At 47.1% G+C, this 17,885-nt stretch overlaps 3 protein-coding genes across 3 annotated transcripts; 2 read left to right on the forward strand and 1 right to left on the reverse strand.

The window, feature by feature from the left end:
- Positions 1–477: 477 nt before the first annotated feature.
- On the reverse strand, positions 478–5,262 carry LOC122384533 (ubiquitin-conjugating enzyme E2 variant 1-like; the record flags this gene model as incomplete). Its single annotated transcript, XM_043372071.1, has 3 exons — positions 4,992–5,262; positions 3,026–3,168; positions 478–759 (listed from the first exon to the last, which is right to left on the reverse strand). Coding segments are annotated over exons 1-3 (450 nt in total), but the record flags the coding sequence as incomplete, so codon positions are not given.
- Positions 5,263–5,948: 686 nt separating this feature from the next.
- LOC122384532 lies at positions 5,949–11,274 on the forward strand. The gene is made up of 6 exons (XM_043372070.1): positions 5,949–6,018; positions 6,758–6,807; positions 7,935–8,003; positions 8,777–8,923; positions 10,101–10,222; positions 10,785–11,274. The coding sequence occupies exons 2-6, from the start codon at positions 6,796–6,798 to the stop codon at positions 11,146–11,148; spliced, it is 714 nt and encodes a 237-aa protein (XP_043228005.1). The 5' UTR covers positions 5,949–6,018; positions 6,758–6,795; the 3' UTR covers positions 11,149–11,274.
- A 108-nt stretch (positions 11,275–11,382) lies between these two features.
- Positions 11,383–17,462, forward strand: LOC122384491. The gene is made up of 7 exons (XM_043371937.1): positions 11,383–11,396; positions 11,834–12,189; positions 12,775–12,953; positions 13,239–13,495; positions 14,089–14,263; positions 14,630–14,849; positions 15,446–17,462. The coding sequence occupies exons 1-7, from the start codon at positions 11,383–11,385 to the stop codon at positions 16,051–16,053; spliced, it is 1,809 nt and encodes a 602-aa protein (XP_043227872.1). The 3' UTR covers positions 16,054–17,462.
- The last annotated feature ends 423 nt before the right edge of the window (positions 17,463–17,885 follow it).

Consider the following 17,885-nt stretch of genomic DNA (forward strand, 5'->3'; position numbering starts at 1 on the left):
TAGTGCCCCTGGAAACTTGAAATGGTGCCCCCGGAGACCTCGGAATGGTACCCCGGAGACAGACTTCGGGATGGTGCCCCCGGAGACTTCGGGATGTTGCCCCCTCTGCCATCAGACCTCGGGATGGTGCCCCCAGACCTCGCGATGATGACCCCGTACCCTCGAGATGGTGCCCTCTCCGACCTTGGAATGGTGCCCACGGAGAACTCGGGATAGTGCCCCCGGAGAACTCGAGATGGTGCCCCCGCGGACCTCGGGATGGAAATAGCCCTACCCGAGGCGAGGGCCTCCGGAGACCCCGAAAACGGTACCCTATTCCGATAGACCTTCTGGATGGTGCCCTCTTAGGAGACCTCTGGGTTGAAGCTCCCGTCGGTGACCTCCGTGATGAATGTAAAAAACCGTAATGGTGCCCCCCGGGAGGCCCAAGGGGATGGGGCCATGGCCCCCATGCCCCCCCCCCTCTGGATCCGCCACTGTTATGCTGATTTTCCCCGACCTTCTCCGCCGTATGAATAACGCAGGACGCTGAACAGCCACCCCTCTGACGTATTTCCCAATCCACACTGGCATATCCTTACTCTTCTGCCCATCTCCTATCCCCATTTCCTCTGTAAACTCCTCGACACTCACCACTCCTGTCTGGGCATTGACGCCACTCAGGTTGATTCGCGTGATGAAACGTATTGCCGGACACTCGTCCGGATATTTGGGGCCGCACTCCAGGCGCAGGCTGTACATACGGTTCTCAAACTTGGTCTGCGAACGAACAGCACACGTCAGGAGGCTCTCAAACTTCGCCTGCGAGCGGGCAGCAAGCAAGCTACGAGAGGTGCTCAAACTTAGTCAGCGAACGGTCAGCAAACAAGTTACATGCGGTTCTCAAACTTGATCTGCGAATGTCAAGCAAACGTCACGAGAGGTTCTCAACCTCAGTCTGCGAACGGGTAGAAAACAGTTCAAGAGAGGTTCTCAAACTTGGTCAGTGACCGCGAGCACACAAGTCACGGGAGGTTCTCAATCCTGTCGAAGAAGAGCTGACAGAAAGTGGGATATAGAGGATTCTGCATGGCTCTGAGTGGAAGATACGTCTTCCACTATGCCGGGAAAAGATCAAGTGATCTATCGACGGCGGGGAAAGATCAACTATTCTCGCCACGAATGGTTCATTACGATTTATCATCGTGTCTTTGGCCAATAGATCTTTCGATTCGATATGTAAGAAATCCTTATCTTCCACTCAGAGCCATGAATAATCCTCTATATCTTCCACTCTGAACCATGAAACATATATAAGATTTTATAGCGGTATGAGCTGACTGACAAGTTTCCAATTGCCCCATATTTATTTCCTTAGTCCAAGTTACTTTGTATTATACCTTCATATTATCCAAAACTATGAAAACTACCGGACTATTACGATTATTTTTACGGGAAGAAAACAGTACTCAAGCTCATGGCCATCATCGTACATCGTGAGACAACCGATTCTGCTATAAATACATCGGTGTCTTACTTTTTCACCCAAGCGCTGAAGAGGAATCACAAAAAGTCGACAAAACATACGGGGCACTAAATGACTCGCTGCCTGTGGCATTGCAAAACAGCACCGGTATGGGCCTTACAGTTCACGTTAACAGTCAAAATGTAATAGGTCTTAGCACCACATAGAGCGCTTGTGGCGATTATATTTAACAGGCATGTAGTAAATAGCATCCAATGTATGTAAAGCTATATAACACCACAACTGTGTTAGCGCATGAAAAAGCTTCATCCCCACATCCCTTTCCAATAGATGGATTCCAAGAAAGCACACAACGAGCCCACTCCAAAGAAGCCGAGGGAATTCGTGTCGCCGCCGACCGGGACGGGACCCAACCAATTAGTCTGATGGCTCCGGTACTCGAATAACCAGCCAACCAGCGGCAGTGTCACGGGACTCGCGACATTTCATCGACGGCTGGGGCGCGCCACTCGTACCAAAGTCTATATGCGCTGGTGCGATGACACTCACATGAACTTCAGCATATAAGTGTTGACATAGCGTCATGTCATCTTAGAAGACTAGCAAAAATAAGACCAAATACTGCCACTGCGCTATCCCATCTAATGAAATATGAAGCTAACCTTTCAACATATCTCTGGTGAGATTGTCAGACACGCTATTAAAAGGTTCGACTGTGTACCCTGAAATACTACGGGCGGTCCTTCGACCGTGGAACCCATTTACCACAGTCCTTTCGCGATCCCTGATGGTCCTGACAGCCAAGCAACTGAGCGACTGTACCGGCCTGTGCGTGTGTATCCCGGTCAGTCCAATGTTCGTGACAAGTCATTGGATTGGACTGTACCTAAGCCCTGGTTAAAAGTTAACACGGCGCGGTGCAATGAAAACGACACCCTATTAATTTTTTAAAATAAATTTAGTCCGAACCTTTTGATTGGAAGGATTCACAAGGTCAGAGGCCCCGCTAAGCGAAGCTTGTTGCGCTGACCCCGCCCTCTACCCTCCGATCGCGCAATTCCAGTTATATGGCAGAATTTAGCGTCCAAAGTTTAACGTGCGCACATAGCCGCGTACGGCCGGTCCCCTCACTGACTTCGCCTGGCTACGGCCTGTCATCAACCGCAACCATACCTGTCAGGAGCCCATAAACGTCAAGCGCCCGTCGCACTTCGAACCCGGACTGTTGTAACCGGGAATGCGTGCTCTCACCACGCAAAGTCCAACGCTCTACCGACTGAGCTACGGAGCCGGCTAATGATACCGTCCGGGGTAATGATACCGTCCGGGAACGGCTAAATGATACGATCGTATCATTACCCTGTAGGATCGCCACGTCATATGTGGAAGGCTTTTGATGTCAATACATACATTACATACATACGTCATATACATTAATACCCCGAACGGTTCGATGATCACGATCTGCCATTGAATGGTACAAACCCGTAATGTTCAATGATTGTGATACAACACTAGATGGTACTATACAACTGTACATTTACCCTGTACTGCACGTACCCCGGGCGGTCCGATAATCATTCCCGTCCAGCGGGACAGGGTCATATCTGAATCATCCTCCAGTCCCCAGCTGATGGTGCCGTCGCCGCTGCCCTTCTGACCGGCTTCCAGTTCCTCCAGTAGACGGAAATTCCGCGGTACCACTGACGAACAGAGAGGCGCGGCCGTCAAACGATACTGCGGTGAGCATAGAGACAGGGAGAGCCGAGAGGTCGATATGAGACAGCGCAATGTGATATTTTCTGACATGTTTATCTCCTTTGTAATGTTACCACTGGCCACCTCCCAGGCCTGGCTTGGTAGAACTCAATGCTATAATACTCATAGACCTCAAAGCAGCTTTTTAGTTTATTTTAAGTTTAATTGACAATGCATTATTGTATATCAAGAGAATTGGAGTTTAAAGTGAATTTGTTACCTGCATAGAAGGGACTTGGGCCACAAACTAAGTAGTTTTCAGTTATTGTTCTGGGAGGAGAGCTGGCTTGTTGCCATCATTTGAATACATAAATGGTAAATGAAGAAAACCAGAAACTACAATTAATTCATCAATCTATATTCCTCCTATTCAAATTATGGAACTGGAGAATAAACCAAATGCAAACAAACACAGTGTACTCATAGGAATTCATAGAAGTAGAAACATCTGGATTGCATCAGGTTGGTCAACTTGTTGTAATGATGAATAATGTTATGGAGCTGATTTGAATTTTAGGGCAAATATTTTGCACACTATGAACAATTAAACTAAAATATATTTTATCTTTATTTATTATTTTCATATATTTATTGCACACTATAAACACTACCAATAAAAATCCTGCATAGGTACTTGCAGCTGCTTTGCAATAAACTATAAAGAATAACACAATGATAATGCATTACAAATACATACCAAGTCCAACATAAATACAATACAAATACAGTTATTTTGAATCTGGTACCTTGAGGGTGGCATGAACAACATGAATGAGCTCAGCAGTCAGCATTACATTTCTTTATCATGAGTGCTATCATTACAAACAAAAGTAGAGTATCATGAATTTTTATGTATAATTTATGATTCTGCAGATTACTATGGCATAGACTTAAAAAATAAAGCCAAGAAAATGATGCCAAGGACTTGACTGGTGACAATGACTGGTGTATATAGGTAAAGCAGGTAGAGGCAGGACTCCCATTAAGTTACATGAGATAAAAGATTCATACAGCCCTTGGTCATCTTTTTTCCAAATCTGCAAAATAGGTACTAAATCAAAAGTATAATACAACTCTCTGATGGGGGCCTCTGAACTGTGGACACCCCCAAAAAGCTGAAATAACATGGTGGTTTTGAAGGATTGCACACAAACATTGTGACATCCTGGCCATCAGGGGTGGATAATTGTGCCGAGTAGGGGTAGCACGAGCTTTCCCAATTCCACGCTGGCTTGGCTTTAGAGCAGCAACAGACGGCGGAGGTCAAGGTCACCGCTAGGGCGGCGGCGGATTTGCTGTGCCCGTGCTACCCCAACTCAGCACATTTGTCCACCCCTGCTGGCCATTGGCCAATGACAATATAAAAGGACCATGTATGAGGATAATAAATGAGGATAAGGAATAAGCTCTGGTGACGACCAAATGCCATCTCTTACAGATGCATATAAGGTCATAACTTTAACTACAATTATAAAGTTTATGATAGCCATCGTATTAGGCTACATCTCAGCATGTGAACTTCAGAAAATTCAGGACTTCTAACATTTTCTAAACTGAACATGATTAATAAACATATTTATATACTTTTAATGACTCATAGGACCTTCATGGATGTCAAAGCCAGCGACAGATGATCATTGATGCCAGAATCGACACAACTCAAACTACGAGACATTATTGCATTTAACAAACCCTTCAGCAAAACCTTGGACAAAATGTTATGGAGTGCAAGGCCTTCTACAAAAATATTAATTATTCAACTACTTACCCGCTCCACCTCCTTGCCCAGACATGGTTATTAGACTATGGGCGTGCGCGGAGAGTACCAGACCGCGCCGACTTTCCGACCCTCTAGGCCCGTACTTCGCTGAACACTATACGTGGAAATGTTATGAAACAGTTGACTATATAATCCTAATGCAACGCAGATATGAAATCCAGCGTTTTACAAAAAATCATAACCCCAAACGGCCTAAGACCGCGCCGCCACCCCTATCACAATTTCTAACATAAGCATCTGCGCGTTTCGATTCGTCTCAGTTTGGATTACATGCGCCATTTCTGTCTACCTTTAAGAAATGTTTTTTAAGATTTCCAGTAATTCTTCTTAAAAAGTAATGTTTTGGATTTCATTTTTTCTTTTACTTCAAAAGATCAAGATTTCGAAAAATCAGTACCAATTTGTATTGTTCATTCAAGAAACACACATTCCGGAAAATGCGTTAATGAGAGGCAAAATTAAAAAACGACAATATTTTCTAGATTAAAGGGACCCTCCCACCTTAACATTAGATTTGAGTTGAGATAGCCAAAATGGGGTCCCTAGCTCACAATTACCGGTTTCGGCACTCACAACATCGAGAAATGCCTTAAATCGGAAATATTGAATTTCAAAATTGCAGCATTTTGATTCAGAGGGGCTAATGCTTAGGAATACCCCTCTGAATGTGTGACGTCAGCGCAAATATCTAACGATTTTTAAATGTTTGACTAAAACGTTTTGTAGCACGCGGTGGTATGCGTATATATCTTTCCCGAGCGAAAAAAACAAACATTCGAGTTTTTTGGCGCTTTTGTTTCAATTGTGGTGGTTCTGTTCGAAGGCCCATGAAGGTGGTGTTTGCGCAAAATTTCCAACGGAAAATCACCGACTATTTAGTGTAGACAGCTACATATTAACTTTTTGAACAGGCCTCTCTCATTGTTTGTTTATACATTTTATTATAGGCTGGCTGTTAATTCCATCTCAATCTGTCATCTTTGTCAGGCAAACGTGTCAAACGGTCGTTATTTCGGTATGAATTGAAATTCGCAACATCTTTTGTACTGTCTCTCCTCTCTCTCTCTCTCTCTCTCTCTCTCTCTCTCTCTCTCTTCTCTTCTCTCTCTCTCTCTCTATCTCTCTCTCTCTCTCTCTCTCTCTCTCTCTCTCTCTCTCTCTCTCTCTCTCTCCTCTCTCTCTCTCTCTTCTCTCTCTCTCCTCTCCTCTCCTCTCTCTCTCTCTCTCTCTCTCTCTCTCTCTCTCTCTCTCTCTCTCTTCTCTATCTATCTATCTATCTATCTATCTATCTCTATCTCTATCTATCTATCATCTATCTATCTATCTCTATCTATATATCTATCTATCTATCTATCTATCTATCTATCTATCTATCTGAAACCTGCCACCTTTTGCAGACTGGCCGAGTCTTGATCGAGACTGCAAAGCGTGGCAAATGCATGATTGAGGTGTACCAATAATTTTCTGAATGCATGCCTGGCCTGTGCCTGAATGTTAGGTATCACTGCATGCCTGGCCTGCGCCTGGTCATCAGGAGCAGGCCTATGTTTGAGTGCGCCTATGTTTCTCATGTCAAATTGTTTCGGTTATAAACCTGCAAAAGCTAAACATGCGCTCATTGATCAATCAGCTTTCAGTGATGTAGGTACTAATGTGTGTTTTTGTGAATAGTATAATGCAAACAGAATCATTCAGAATAAATTTGGCTCTCAACAACAATGTCCATAACATTTCTTACTCCATTTCATTTCCAGTGCTCCAGCCTCCAGCCTTGTGGGTGTATGCATTCAAGATGCTTGAAAAGGTGAGCTGTTTGCATGTTTTATGCTCAACATTTCTCCATTCAACAGCAGCATAAGCACCATTTGAATGAAGTGTAGACTGTAGGGTATATTGTGTTATTCGAAAAATAACAAACTTTGAAGCTTTATAGGGCAGTCCATCTCTAATACTCTAGTCAAAATTATCATACCAACTTCAGCTGATTCTGACTCTGACTTTGCAGCACTGGTCAAAGCTGAGCATGTCAAGAGGTTACAACTTACAGGGTTGTTTGACGTTGGGAGCCTTGGGCACTGGGGAGCCATTCTTTGTGGGATTCCCGTCACATATCTAGAAGGAATATGCAAAACAAAATATACAAGGCTATACCCCAGTTAATACGCCCATGTGGTTACCACATGGACATTACAAGGGCAAGGTGGGCTCACATGGGCAGGGGAAGAGCATGGGTCTGGAAGACATGTATGCATGGGAACCGAACCATATGGGCTAGCCCATATGGTTCCAATGCATAGACGTCTTACAAAACCAGGTGGACACCATGTGGAGAAGGTGGGTTAGCCCACATATGCACCATACGGTTACCATGTGTGTATGTTAACTGGGGCATAGTTATCACCTTCCATATTGCTATGCTCCTAACCATTTTCCTAAAACACTCATCGCTAACAATTCTCATTTTATGGTGTTTTATTAACCAGCTAAAAATGTGAACTTGAAGTATGACATCTATCAGGGGACATTGAATGCAAATTTGTTTCAATTGAAGTTTGAAGACATGATAGATTGGCTCTTGAATGGGTTTGCTCTCACTCCCTCTCTTTCTCTGTGTCTCTGCTTTAGGTCCCTTAATTCTGGAGTCTGGAAAAGTTTCTTAACCAGAAATGATTTTGTGTATTACTCGCAGGTGTAATTGTCTTCATGTTTGGTGACAAGGTCGCAGTCATAATGCCATCATGCTGTGTGTAAACTTATATTTCTGAACGACATTACATACTTTGTTGTGGATTGATTAATGTTTGCTGAACAATAATCAATTTGATTTTACATATTAAATGTATTAGAGGCTGAGAATATAGTCATTTTGCTTTGCACTTGTCACCTGAAAAGGTCTCATAATCATTATATTAACATCACTTTCCTTTTCAGGAAGAACTGAGGAGACTGAAAGGGGATATCATATGTCCCAGACTGGACGTTTTTGACGGAATTCATGAGGTAAGTTTTCAACTAGCCCCCCCCCCGCTCCCTAGTTTTAACTTAACCCTCATGGCCGATTGGTCTATGGCCTCATGGCTCATGGCCGAGTGGTCTAAAGCGCCTGATTACGACGCTGAAACAGGTAGCGACAGCGAGAGCCCGGATTGAGCCCCCGGGACTCAAATCGGGCTCGTGACCGTCGGCACCGGCCACATTCAGCTCCTACGTGTAATGGCATGTGTCTTTGGCAAGGACCGCTCGAAGGCTAGAGAGTGTCAGTGTGCGAAGGACACCGTTTTTTTATTTTATTTAAAAAATGGGTACATCAGCTTTTACATGCTGGCAAACATTGCACTTGTTAGACCCTCTCCGGGGGGGGGGGGGGTCAGTCTTACCAATAGCGTGATTAGGATTAGCCCCAACTTTGATCGATAGCAATTGTCAACTGTTTTCTGCCTTTGACGCGAATTGACGATCTCAGAACCAGGGTGTGTGAACAATTTCTTTGTAGTTTCTGCATCAAAAGTTATTGCAGAAAATCAATTTTGGTAGAAATCGGATGTTACGTTACGTGATCTCGATGCTAAACCGGTAAAGCGGCGACCTGAGCTCAAATCTCAAGAAACGATAGAGCTTAAAAAGAACTGTTGAATGGTTTTCCGCGACTCTAGCCCTCATTGCTACGGTGCTATGGCGAGATTTGCGAAGGAATGTCGATATCGCTAAAATATCGAAACATTTTTACTTTGTTGACCTAGGAGACATCGTTTCAATAATCAATTTGTTTACAGGAACTGGAGAAAGGGACGGCAATTGGATTTGAGTGTCCAGTTGGACAGGCCAGCGCTGAGCTCTTCCGGAAGCTGTATGAAGAGGTGACAAGAACGACTCTGTCAGTGGATACTTGCACTAAGGGCGGCAAGTTTCTGGCATACAGGGTAAGTATTCATGTATTCCTACAGCACATGGGGAGAGGGGGGGGGGTGATGCCACCCCCAGACAGTTTTTCATCGCTGCACATTAGGGGAGAGTGGAGAGACTTGGGACATATTTTTAGCACCAAATTTAAAGAGTTCTGTATACTAAACTTAAGGGAAGAATGCCACCTTGAGTGAGTGATGTGACTTGAGTGAATGTGCCTTGAGTGAGCATGAAGGTCGAGGTTAAGCTAGATCACCGTAAATAGCCGTCATAGATGCGCCGCTTTCATGTCTGTTGCTAGCCCCCTCCAGCCCCCAATCGATGCCCCCTAAACCTCCCCTACCCTCTCCCACTCATCCCTTCCCCCTAAGTTCGCCCGCTGCCACAAAATAGCGGAGAACATGAAATCCCATAGTAAAGCCCTATACCGCCGAAATCACCAACATTTTTACTTTGACCTGACCTAGCAAGGTCAAGACGTGACATAGGAAAGTAAAACTATGTCTCGTTGGATTCGTCTCATCCCAAGGATTCGTATGGTTTTGTACCGAAGCTCTAGCATGATCAGGAGCGAAACGGCGGGGGGGGGTTGCACCCCCATCCCCCCACATGTGCGTTCTAGGGTGGGAAATCGCATATGCGGGCGAGGGTTAAGCTTACCCTTATGGGAGGCCGCTTTTTGGGACACCCTACTGGCGATCGTTTCATAAAAAAAAAAACGTTACGGCGTACGCTACGGAAAAATAACGTACGCCGTTTTTCTGCACGCGATTTCAACGTTTTTGCATAGACTTATTGCGTTTTTACTTCGCATTTCCACTCTTGCTGTGAATGGAAAAAAACGAATGCATAAAACTGCATAAAACGGATATAAAATGTTGAAACACCTTAGATTCATATTATGTCTGAACAAATGGGCTAGATAACCCGACGTAAGTTACGGAAGGGTCTTATGAAACGACCCCATGCAGACGCGTAATAGTCTAACAACGCAATTTAACATGGGACGGACTATGGGGACGCGTCGGCAGCTCGGCGTTAGGTCTGCGCTGAACACCAGTGTTGTAGCCGCCAATGCTAAATTGTATCGTTAGGTCATGAAGGTGCGCGTGTGCCGTGGACGATCTGCGTTACAGGCTCTGTTCTTTGGGAGAGGTCTAAGTGGCTGCTGTTGTAACATTTCCTGGTTTGCAGGCGACGTATGTGTGCCATCACAACGTCCGCGATCGGGGTCGGAAGGCGTCTGCAAAGGACACTCAGTGCCCCTGGAGATTGCATGTGGTCTCCAAGACTAGGAGCTCTATGTCGCGAATCAGGTTGGTTATGACTTTGGTACCTAACAGTACCGATGTGTGATGTGTCGTTCGATTTTTTAAAATCCCCTACCCATTAATATAGGCAGGCAGGAGTGTCAAAACGCATGCTTGCAGGAATGCTCAGGAATGCTTGCAAAATTCTTTTTTTTTAAATTCGGCATTTATCTTTAATTACAGGTACACCCGTCTGCAGACTTGTGGCAGATACGTGGTCCTTCTCGCCAAGCCCATAAGGGTCATCCGCCCAGCTGTCACCGCTACCCCAATGTCCCCGCTCGGCTCGCCGATAAGGTCGTCCAACCTACCGCGCAGTCTGCAGAGGGGTGTGCCTACATGCTTGGAGTGCATTGTTTTTTTTTTAACAAATCAGGTCCTCGTCAACATACCCTTTGTAGAAATTGGCAGAGACCAATGAAACGCACATTGCGCATCCTGTATGCGTTTAAATCTTCTCTCATCACATCAGATTTGTTACCGGCAACATCGGGGGAGGGAGGGGTGCATTGTGTGTCTCCTGAAAAGGCGGGGAACGATTTCTGACATTATGCGAATATTGTTCCAGCGATAATCTGCATGCATCCTGCGGCCTGGTTGTGAGGGGCCTGGGACATCACAACCACGCCACGGACATTCCGGCTGCACTGAAACACCGAAGGGTCAGCGACGCGACCGAGGCCAAGCTCAAGAGCCTGTTCAGGCACTATCATTCTCCGAGCACGGCGCTGCAGACCCTCGACATGGAGCTCAGGGAGGAGTGGGGGGAGGAGTATCCTCTCAAGGCTGCCGATCGCTCGCTCCTGCCAGATCTTTCCTACGTCTACCGGTTCGTGTCCTTATCTTTCCATCCGGCATATCCGAGTTCTCATCCGACAGTACCTATACCTATATACGCCTGCCACAGTAAGCAGTTGATAACCATGCAGTAATATGACTACGCAGAATGCTAGTCCTCCTACGCTCAAGTTCGATTAAACTACGTCTCACACTATGTATCACCGGATTAATGCGAACTTCAATAGGAACACGACTTCAATCCTTTGCGTTTCCCATGTATTCCGTTTTTTTTTTTTTTGTGTGTGTGTAATTGAAAAATATATTTCTATAAGCACTGGCGGACGGTACTAGTTCTAACTAGCACCATCCAGTTGGTGAGCAATAGTATGTGTAAGATATGGTGAGCATCGCATATATAATAATGTTACGTGCCTTTGTGAGGCGCCAAACTGTCCATTGCACAACTTGCTCTTCAATGTCCTCCACAGTTGAATCGTTTGGTGAGGCAGTGGGTTCGATTCCCACAGCTGACTTGATCCGTACCAGTCAGACCTGGCGAGCGTCTCATACAAATGGATTTGACTAGAGGTGTTGTGTCCAGTGCTGCGGAGTCGGCCGGAGTCGGTAGTTTTGGCCGGAGTCGGAGTCAGTAATTTTTCACCGACCAGAGTCGGAGCTGGAGTCGGATTCGATTTTAGCGGGCCGGAGCCGGAGTCGCTGAAATTCGGTCAACTCCGCATTACTGGTTGTGTCGTGTCAACTGTGATAATTGCCCATTGTGCGACCTTTCCGTTTTCAGGTCATTAAAGGGCACTGCGTTCTTTGACTTTATTTCAGCCTGTACTACAAGATCCACGGCGAGCAGTACGGGGACCAGAAGAAGACGGCGCTGGTCGACCGCCTGCTGGAGTTGGCCGAGAGCCGCTCGGACACGCGGGTGGACGTGTCAGACGGCCGCTGCACCGTGGCCATCGTCACGCCGCTGATGGCGCGCGTCCACCAGCTGCCGGAGGCGGGAGAGACAGTATTCGTCGACGCCGGTGGGAACTGCGACCGCTCACAGGCCCGCATATTCCTCTTCATGGCATCCACCGTGGTAGGCGGCCTACCCCTCGGCGTCGTCATCACAAACGACGAGGCGCAGGCCACGCTGGAGAGCGCCTTCTCGCTGCTTCAGTCGATGCTGCCGGAAGGTATGTTCACCCGTCTACACTGACTGTGAGGTACGCTACCTGGCCCTTCCGGACAAGCCACTAAGGGTCACAGGTCCCGCTGTCACCGTCGCCCCAATGACCCTCAGCGGCTCGCTGATAAGGTCGTCCAACCTGTCGCGCAGTCTGCAAAGGATACTCACGAGCTAAGCTATCTCTAGTACACCTCCTTGTAACTTCTTAAGTTTACCTTAGATAATGTTACGTCGGCACATAACGACTTTAACGTAGCGCAATGAAAATGACAAATAAAACCGTACTTCATTTATGTATGTACCGCTACCGTCAGACTGAGTGGTAGGCTACCTGGTCCTTCTCGACAACCCAATAAGGGTCATCCGTCCCGCTGTCACCGTCGCCCCAATGGTCCCGGTCTGCCCGCTGATCAGGTCGTTCAACCTACCGCGGGTCTGACATACGTGGTTGAGAGCTTTTGTGAATGCGATTATTTTCATTGGTTACAACAATTACAACCAACACTTACAAACGTGTAACATTTTTCAATAATAATATAATCGAGGCCTGCAACCGGTTTCACATGGTAATTTCGATGATAACGTTTTACAGACGCTTTCGGTGGCCGTGGCTCAGCAGGGCCGCAGATCCTAATGACTGACGACAGCGCTAGCGAGCGGAACGCACTGCACTCGGTCTGGCCTGACGCGACCAGACTCCTGTGCGTGTTTCACGTGCTGCAGGCCACGTGGAGGTGGCTGTTTAGCCACAAAAACGGCATCAGGCAGCAGGTAAATGCTCACTTATTGTTCAATGCAATGGTCACTTACGGATCACACGTTAGACCAGAGATGCGATGCCGAGGCCGTAGGCGGCACTTCTTGCAAGATTTTGGGGACGCTAAAACATTTTGTTAGGATCCTGAACCGTTAACATGGCTCGGTTTCGGTCCACAATTCTGGATTATCTGTTTTTGGAGTTATCTGTGTTTCGCCAAGCAGAATCCGACCTCTCCCATCACCATGAATGTCTGACTATTCAATTGCCTGCCTGAACAGATTGATCTGTGTTCACAGCATCGACAAGAGCTCATGAGGCTGGCCAAGCAGATGGTGTACGCACCATCGGAGCGTGGCCTCGCGGAGGCCATGGAGACGCTGCAGGGTCGGTGGGGTGCCCTCTACCCGCGGTTCATCGCCTACCAGCAGGCGCTGTTGGATCGGCGGCAGGAGTGGGCCCTGTGCTTCAGGGCTGGCCTCCCGACACGGGGCCACAACACAAATAATACCGTGGAGGCTGCCATGAGGGTTCTCAAGGACAACGTCCTCCACCGGTAAATCTTAAGACATTCTAGCGCAAATTAAGTAAGGCATCTATCCACTATCAGTTATCACCTTCCCCTCTCTCGAAAATAGTTGATTCGGCTCAATGCTAGCGTATGAAACAAACTTAAACTTATCAATCATTTACCTACTTATCTCGTTTGCTGACTGCCCTGTCCCGTCTGTCGCCTTTACCTTGCTATCTGCCGATCGATTGCTAGTCTTCACCGGGGAAGGGGGGGGGGGGGGTGCATCACTTCTGTGTCATGAAGGGTATATGGATGTGCTATGCTGTACGTGCGTGCATGCGTTTGTGATTTGTTGTTTGGGGTTTTAGGGCGCGTCAACTGCGAGGTCATTTTGCGCTGTGTGTGTGTGTGGAGGGGGGTCGTACCAAGTCCAAAGTCCTGCATGTGAATTGACGATACATAACCAAGTTTATTGAAAGTCTTTTTCACTCAAGTCATATAACTCAGTCATTTTCCAATAAACTTGAGTTATTTATCATCAATTCACACCCGTCATGGATTCTCTACCTCCTGTATGCACCGTCGAGGGTGGCAAAAAGTCCGTAACGGCGAGGGTGATTTTGTGTCTTTCCCAGGACTCGGCTCTACGACGTCCTCCAGCTCCACGACGTACTCAGCCTCAGACTGAGCGACTTCTACGAGCGAAAGCTCGTAAGCTTCGCCAGTGGACGGCGACCACCGGCTGCCCGTCAGGGAGGCTCCCGAAGCAGCGCTGTGAGCGTCCCACGGGACCGCATCACTCCCGACGGGGTGAGATATCGTCGTGGATGGACTACGTTATGGTCTCACATGTGTCGTCTTGCGCTGCTGCGGTCTCACGACAGCTTTACTGCTACTGCAAAAGTGGAATTGAATACCATCGCTTAACAGGTTATGAAAATGATGCTGTTTTGCCAGCTCTACACTCACACACACACACAATTTTCTCATTCCCTCGGACAAGTGACAGTTCACAGTCCCGGCGTTTTTTTCCACCAGTAGGTACTTAAATCAACACCCTTACATTCTGCGCTAGTCATTCAAATCAAACAGAGTTTTCGCCACAAACAGCTCTGCCTCTGCCTAACGAAAGGACAATGACTGATTGGTGCGTATCGTCGTTTTGTATTCCTGCAGGAGAACCCGGGCATCTACAGCGTGCTGTCCACAGACGGCAGCACCCTGTACACCGTGGACAGCACCCTGGATATGTGCACCTGTCCGGGGTATGTCGGGGGCGGCAGGTGCAAGCACCTTGACGCCGTCAAGGCCCTCGACAGCGGCACGGCCGATAACTCTGCAACTGCAGACACTGCGAGCGTCGAGGACAGGAAGCTCATGTACTTCGTGGCGACAGGTGAGTCAATTGCCTGGCACAGCGAATCGTAATCTCAATAGATCGCATAAATTGATTTCTGTGTTCGTGAGGTCAGTTCGAGGTCTGGCAACTGGCCAGTTACGTGATCTCATCACTGTAAGCAAAAGAGTCATATTGAAACCCCGATTTCCGTCTTAAAAGGGATATCATTGTCATCCATATAAACCCTAGATTACCTACTAAAATACGGAATTGCAGGTCACCGATACGCTTCGAGGCTGGAGTATCGCTAAAATATGGCGTCATTTGTTAAGTTAAAAGTGTCGTCACCCACCTATCGCGAAAGGCATCTCCAGTGTATCTAAAAAATTGATAACATATCCCAATCGAATGACATACAATGTGACCTTTCGGCTTTCAGTCTCCTTAGCCTGACCTGGCACAACATGACTCGATAAAAAATAATAAACACCATGTTATTTTACCATGTACATCTTGTCAAACCAACACACGGTGACGCAGGTACTATTTTTTTTAAATCAAATCAGGGCACGGTCAAAAATGAACCATTTCGATAAACTATTGTTTCTTGCAATGCCTACATTAATAAGCTACAATCACTGGTTTTGTTTCAGGTCGACAAGATATGTCTCCCGACTGGTTTGCGGACCTGAGGACTCCCGGTCCGGAACCTGCGCTGCGCCCAACCACCGTCGCAGAAGACGCTGCCCCGTCCCCAGAGCCCGCCGATGGTGGAGGAGCATCAGACAGCGGCGACGATTTCACCAGTCGTCCGCCAGTGGCACTGGCCAGCTCGTCTAGAGTAACGGCTCCCGACCCACTGGAAGAGGTGCGCCAGTCACTGGCAGCCTTCTCCGAGGCGGTCTCTGCAGCGGTCCTGGAGGACACCGCTGCGCACCCGGACCAGGGACCGTCTTGGCAGAAGGCATTGAACGCTTTCGTCGCCGACTGGAGGAAAGGCGCGACGCCCACAGCTCGGCAGAGCCAGCTGTACGCCCAACGCCACCTGGGAAAGGCGCGCTACGCCACCACCATCCCGGTGCTGCGTCCGGAGCGTCGGACCAGCTGTCCCCTCCGAGGCCGCGCCCGAGTCAGCGCCGGGCGACCTCCCAAGGCAGACCGCGCTGACCACCCCTACCAGCAAGCGGAGGGCCAGCGGCGAGCTGCAGCGCCACACAGCCTGCAGACTCGGATCGAGACCAACCGCGGTCCGGGTCACTAGTTCTGCCACTAGTAGACTCTCACTGGGCGCGAGGAGCGTGACGTCAAGGCCATAAACATACAGGTTAGTCGAGGTTGGCGTCACCATTGCGACACTAGATTTTGGAATATACTATTTTCTTTCTTGGTTCTAAACCAGAAAGTACATCAAAGTTCGTTTTTGAAATGTTTTAGTAGCTGTTACCCGTTAAAAATAACGTGAAAATACGAAATGTTTGTGTTTTATATCATACTTATGCATCACCCACCCCATAAAGTCATCAATAGCATGTTTTATTGTGACCCGAATAAAACACCAGTTTTCCCATAGCATCCCATGCTAGAGCCGGCTCCGCGTCGCAATGCTGACGTCACAGCAGACGATGCCACTGAACTTTCGTGCGTGCGACTTGTCTGTCGGAGCAGCATGTGCGACAATGTGGTCTGGCTGGGGTGACTTCCCACCAGGTGCAGCGGCTCGTGCCCTGGCCGCCGGCTAGTGAACAGAGACCCCTGTGCGGTTCCCACGATATAGCGCTTGGTTTCGTAGATGGGGCTTGTAGGCTAATGATGGGCACGACCGGGTGCTGTATGCTATATGTGGTGACAGCGGCGTTCCTGAGTTTAGGGTGTATCTCTTGCTCTGAAGTCCAGAAGTCCTTATCGTTCTTGTGCATTCACTTGCTCTTCAATGTCCTCCACAGTTGAATCGTTTGACGTTTGGTGAGGCATTCTTGTGCATTCTTGTGCATTCACTTTGTCAGTGCCTGATGTCAGTGTCAGTGTTTGTCAGTGTTTGATTTTGTAGCAGACATGCAGTCATATTTGGTTAAATAGAACCTTGCAGTCTGAGGCAGTCTTTTCATTACAGTGCCTCATTACAGCGTCTCATTCATTACAGTTCAATATTTAGAAATGCAAGACATTACATATTAGGGCTGATCGGGCATAGAAATACAAAACAACAGTATACGCTCGCTGGCTATTATTCTGAGACTCAGCATTGAACCTGCCATCACTACAATACAGGAGGCGACAGGTGTAGAGGTGATGTCATACGTACTCATTTATCAAGATCTGCTGACTTGACCCACAAGTTGACTCCATTATCAATATTGTCTCTTTATCATGAAACAGACTCAGAAACCTTGGCATGAATGCTCTCAGGCTCTCAAGAGAATGTTGAAATTCAGGTCTCAAAAGATTAAAATTACAATAATGAAATGTTTCACCTACCTTCCAAGCCATAAACACTCATACTGGTACTGGATGGAACTTAAAATAAAAAAACAGGGGTGGATAATTAGGGGTTGTAGCACCCCCTGGAATTTTCAGAATTCTCTACCGCTGAATAAAGAGGTTAATCATCAAAATATTATCACAATCACCCAGCAAAACACGGTATATACAGCACAACACAGCCCAATACCCACAGACAGCCTATAAACAAGCAGTGATGGAGGCGTGTTCAAAAAGTTAACATGCAGCTGTCGACACTAAATAGTCAGTGATTTTCCGATACAAATTTTGCGCAAACACCATCTGTATGGGCCCTCGAACAGAACCACCACAATTGAAACAAAAGCGCCAAAAAACTGGAATGTTTGTTTTTTTCGCTCGGGAAAGATATATACGCCGGTGGTATATGCTACTTGCGCGCAACATCTGCCGCAAACGCCGCACTTCTAAAATAAAGTCGCTAGAAACAGCGGAGATCCCAAAAAAGTAAACAAAAGTAAAAGTCTAATATCTTGAAAACCGGTGAATATTTTTCGGTGAAATTTTGGTAGATGTTCGTTTTCGCTCTTTCTGAACCGAGCGACATCACTTTCATGCCAATTCATAAACTTTTTT

The sequence above is a fragment of the Amphibalanus amphitrite genome, unplaced genomic scaffold (assembly GCF_019059575.1).
Source record: "Amphibalanus amphitrite isolate SeventyFive unplaced genomic scaffold, NRLGWU_Aamphi_draft 000192F_arrow, whole genome shotgun sequence".
In the NCBI taxonomy this organism is placed as follows: Eukaryota; Metazoa; Arthropoda; class Thecostraca; order Balanomorpha; family Balanidae; genus Amphibalanus; species Amphibalanus amphitrite.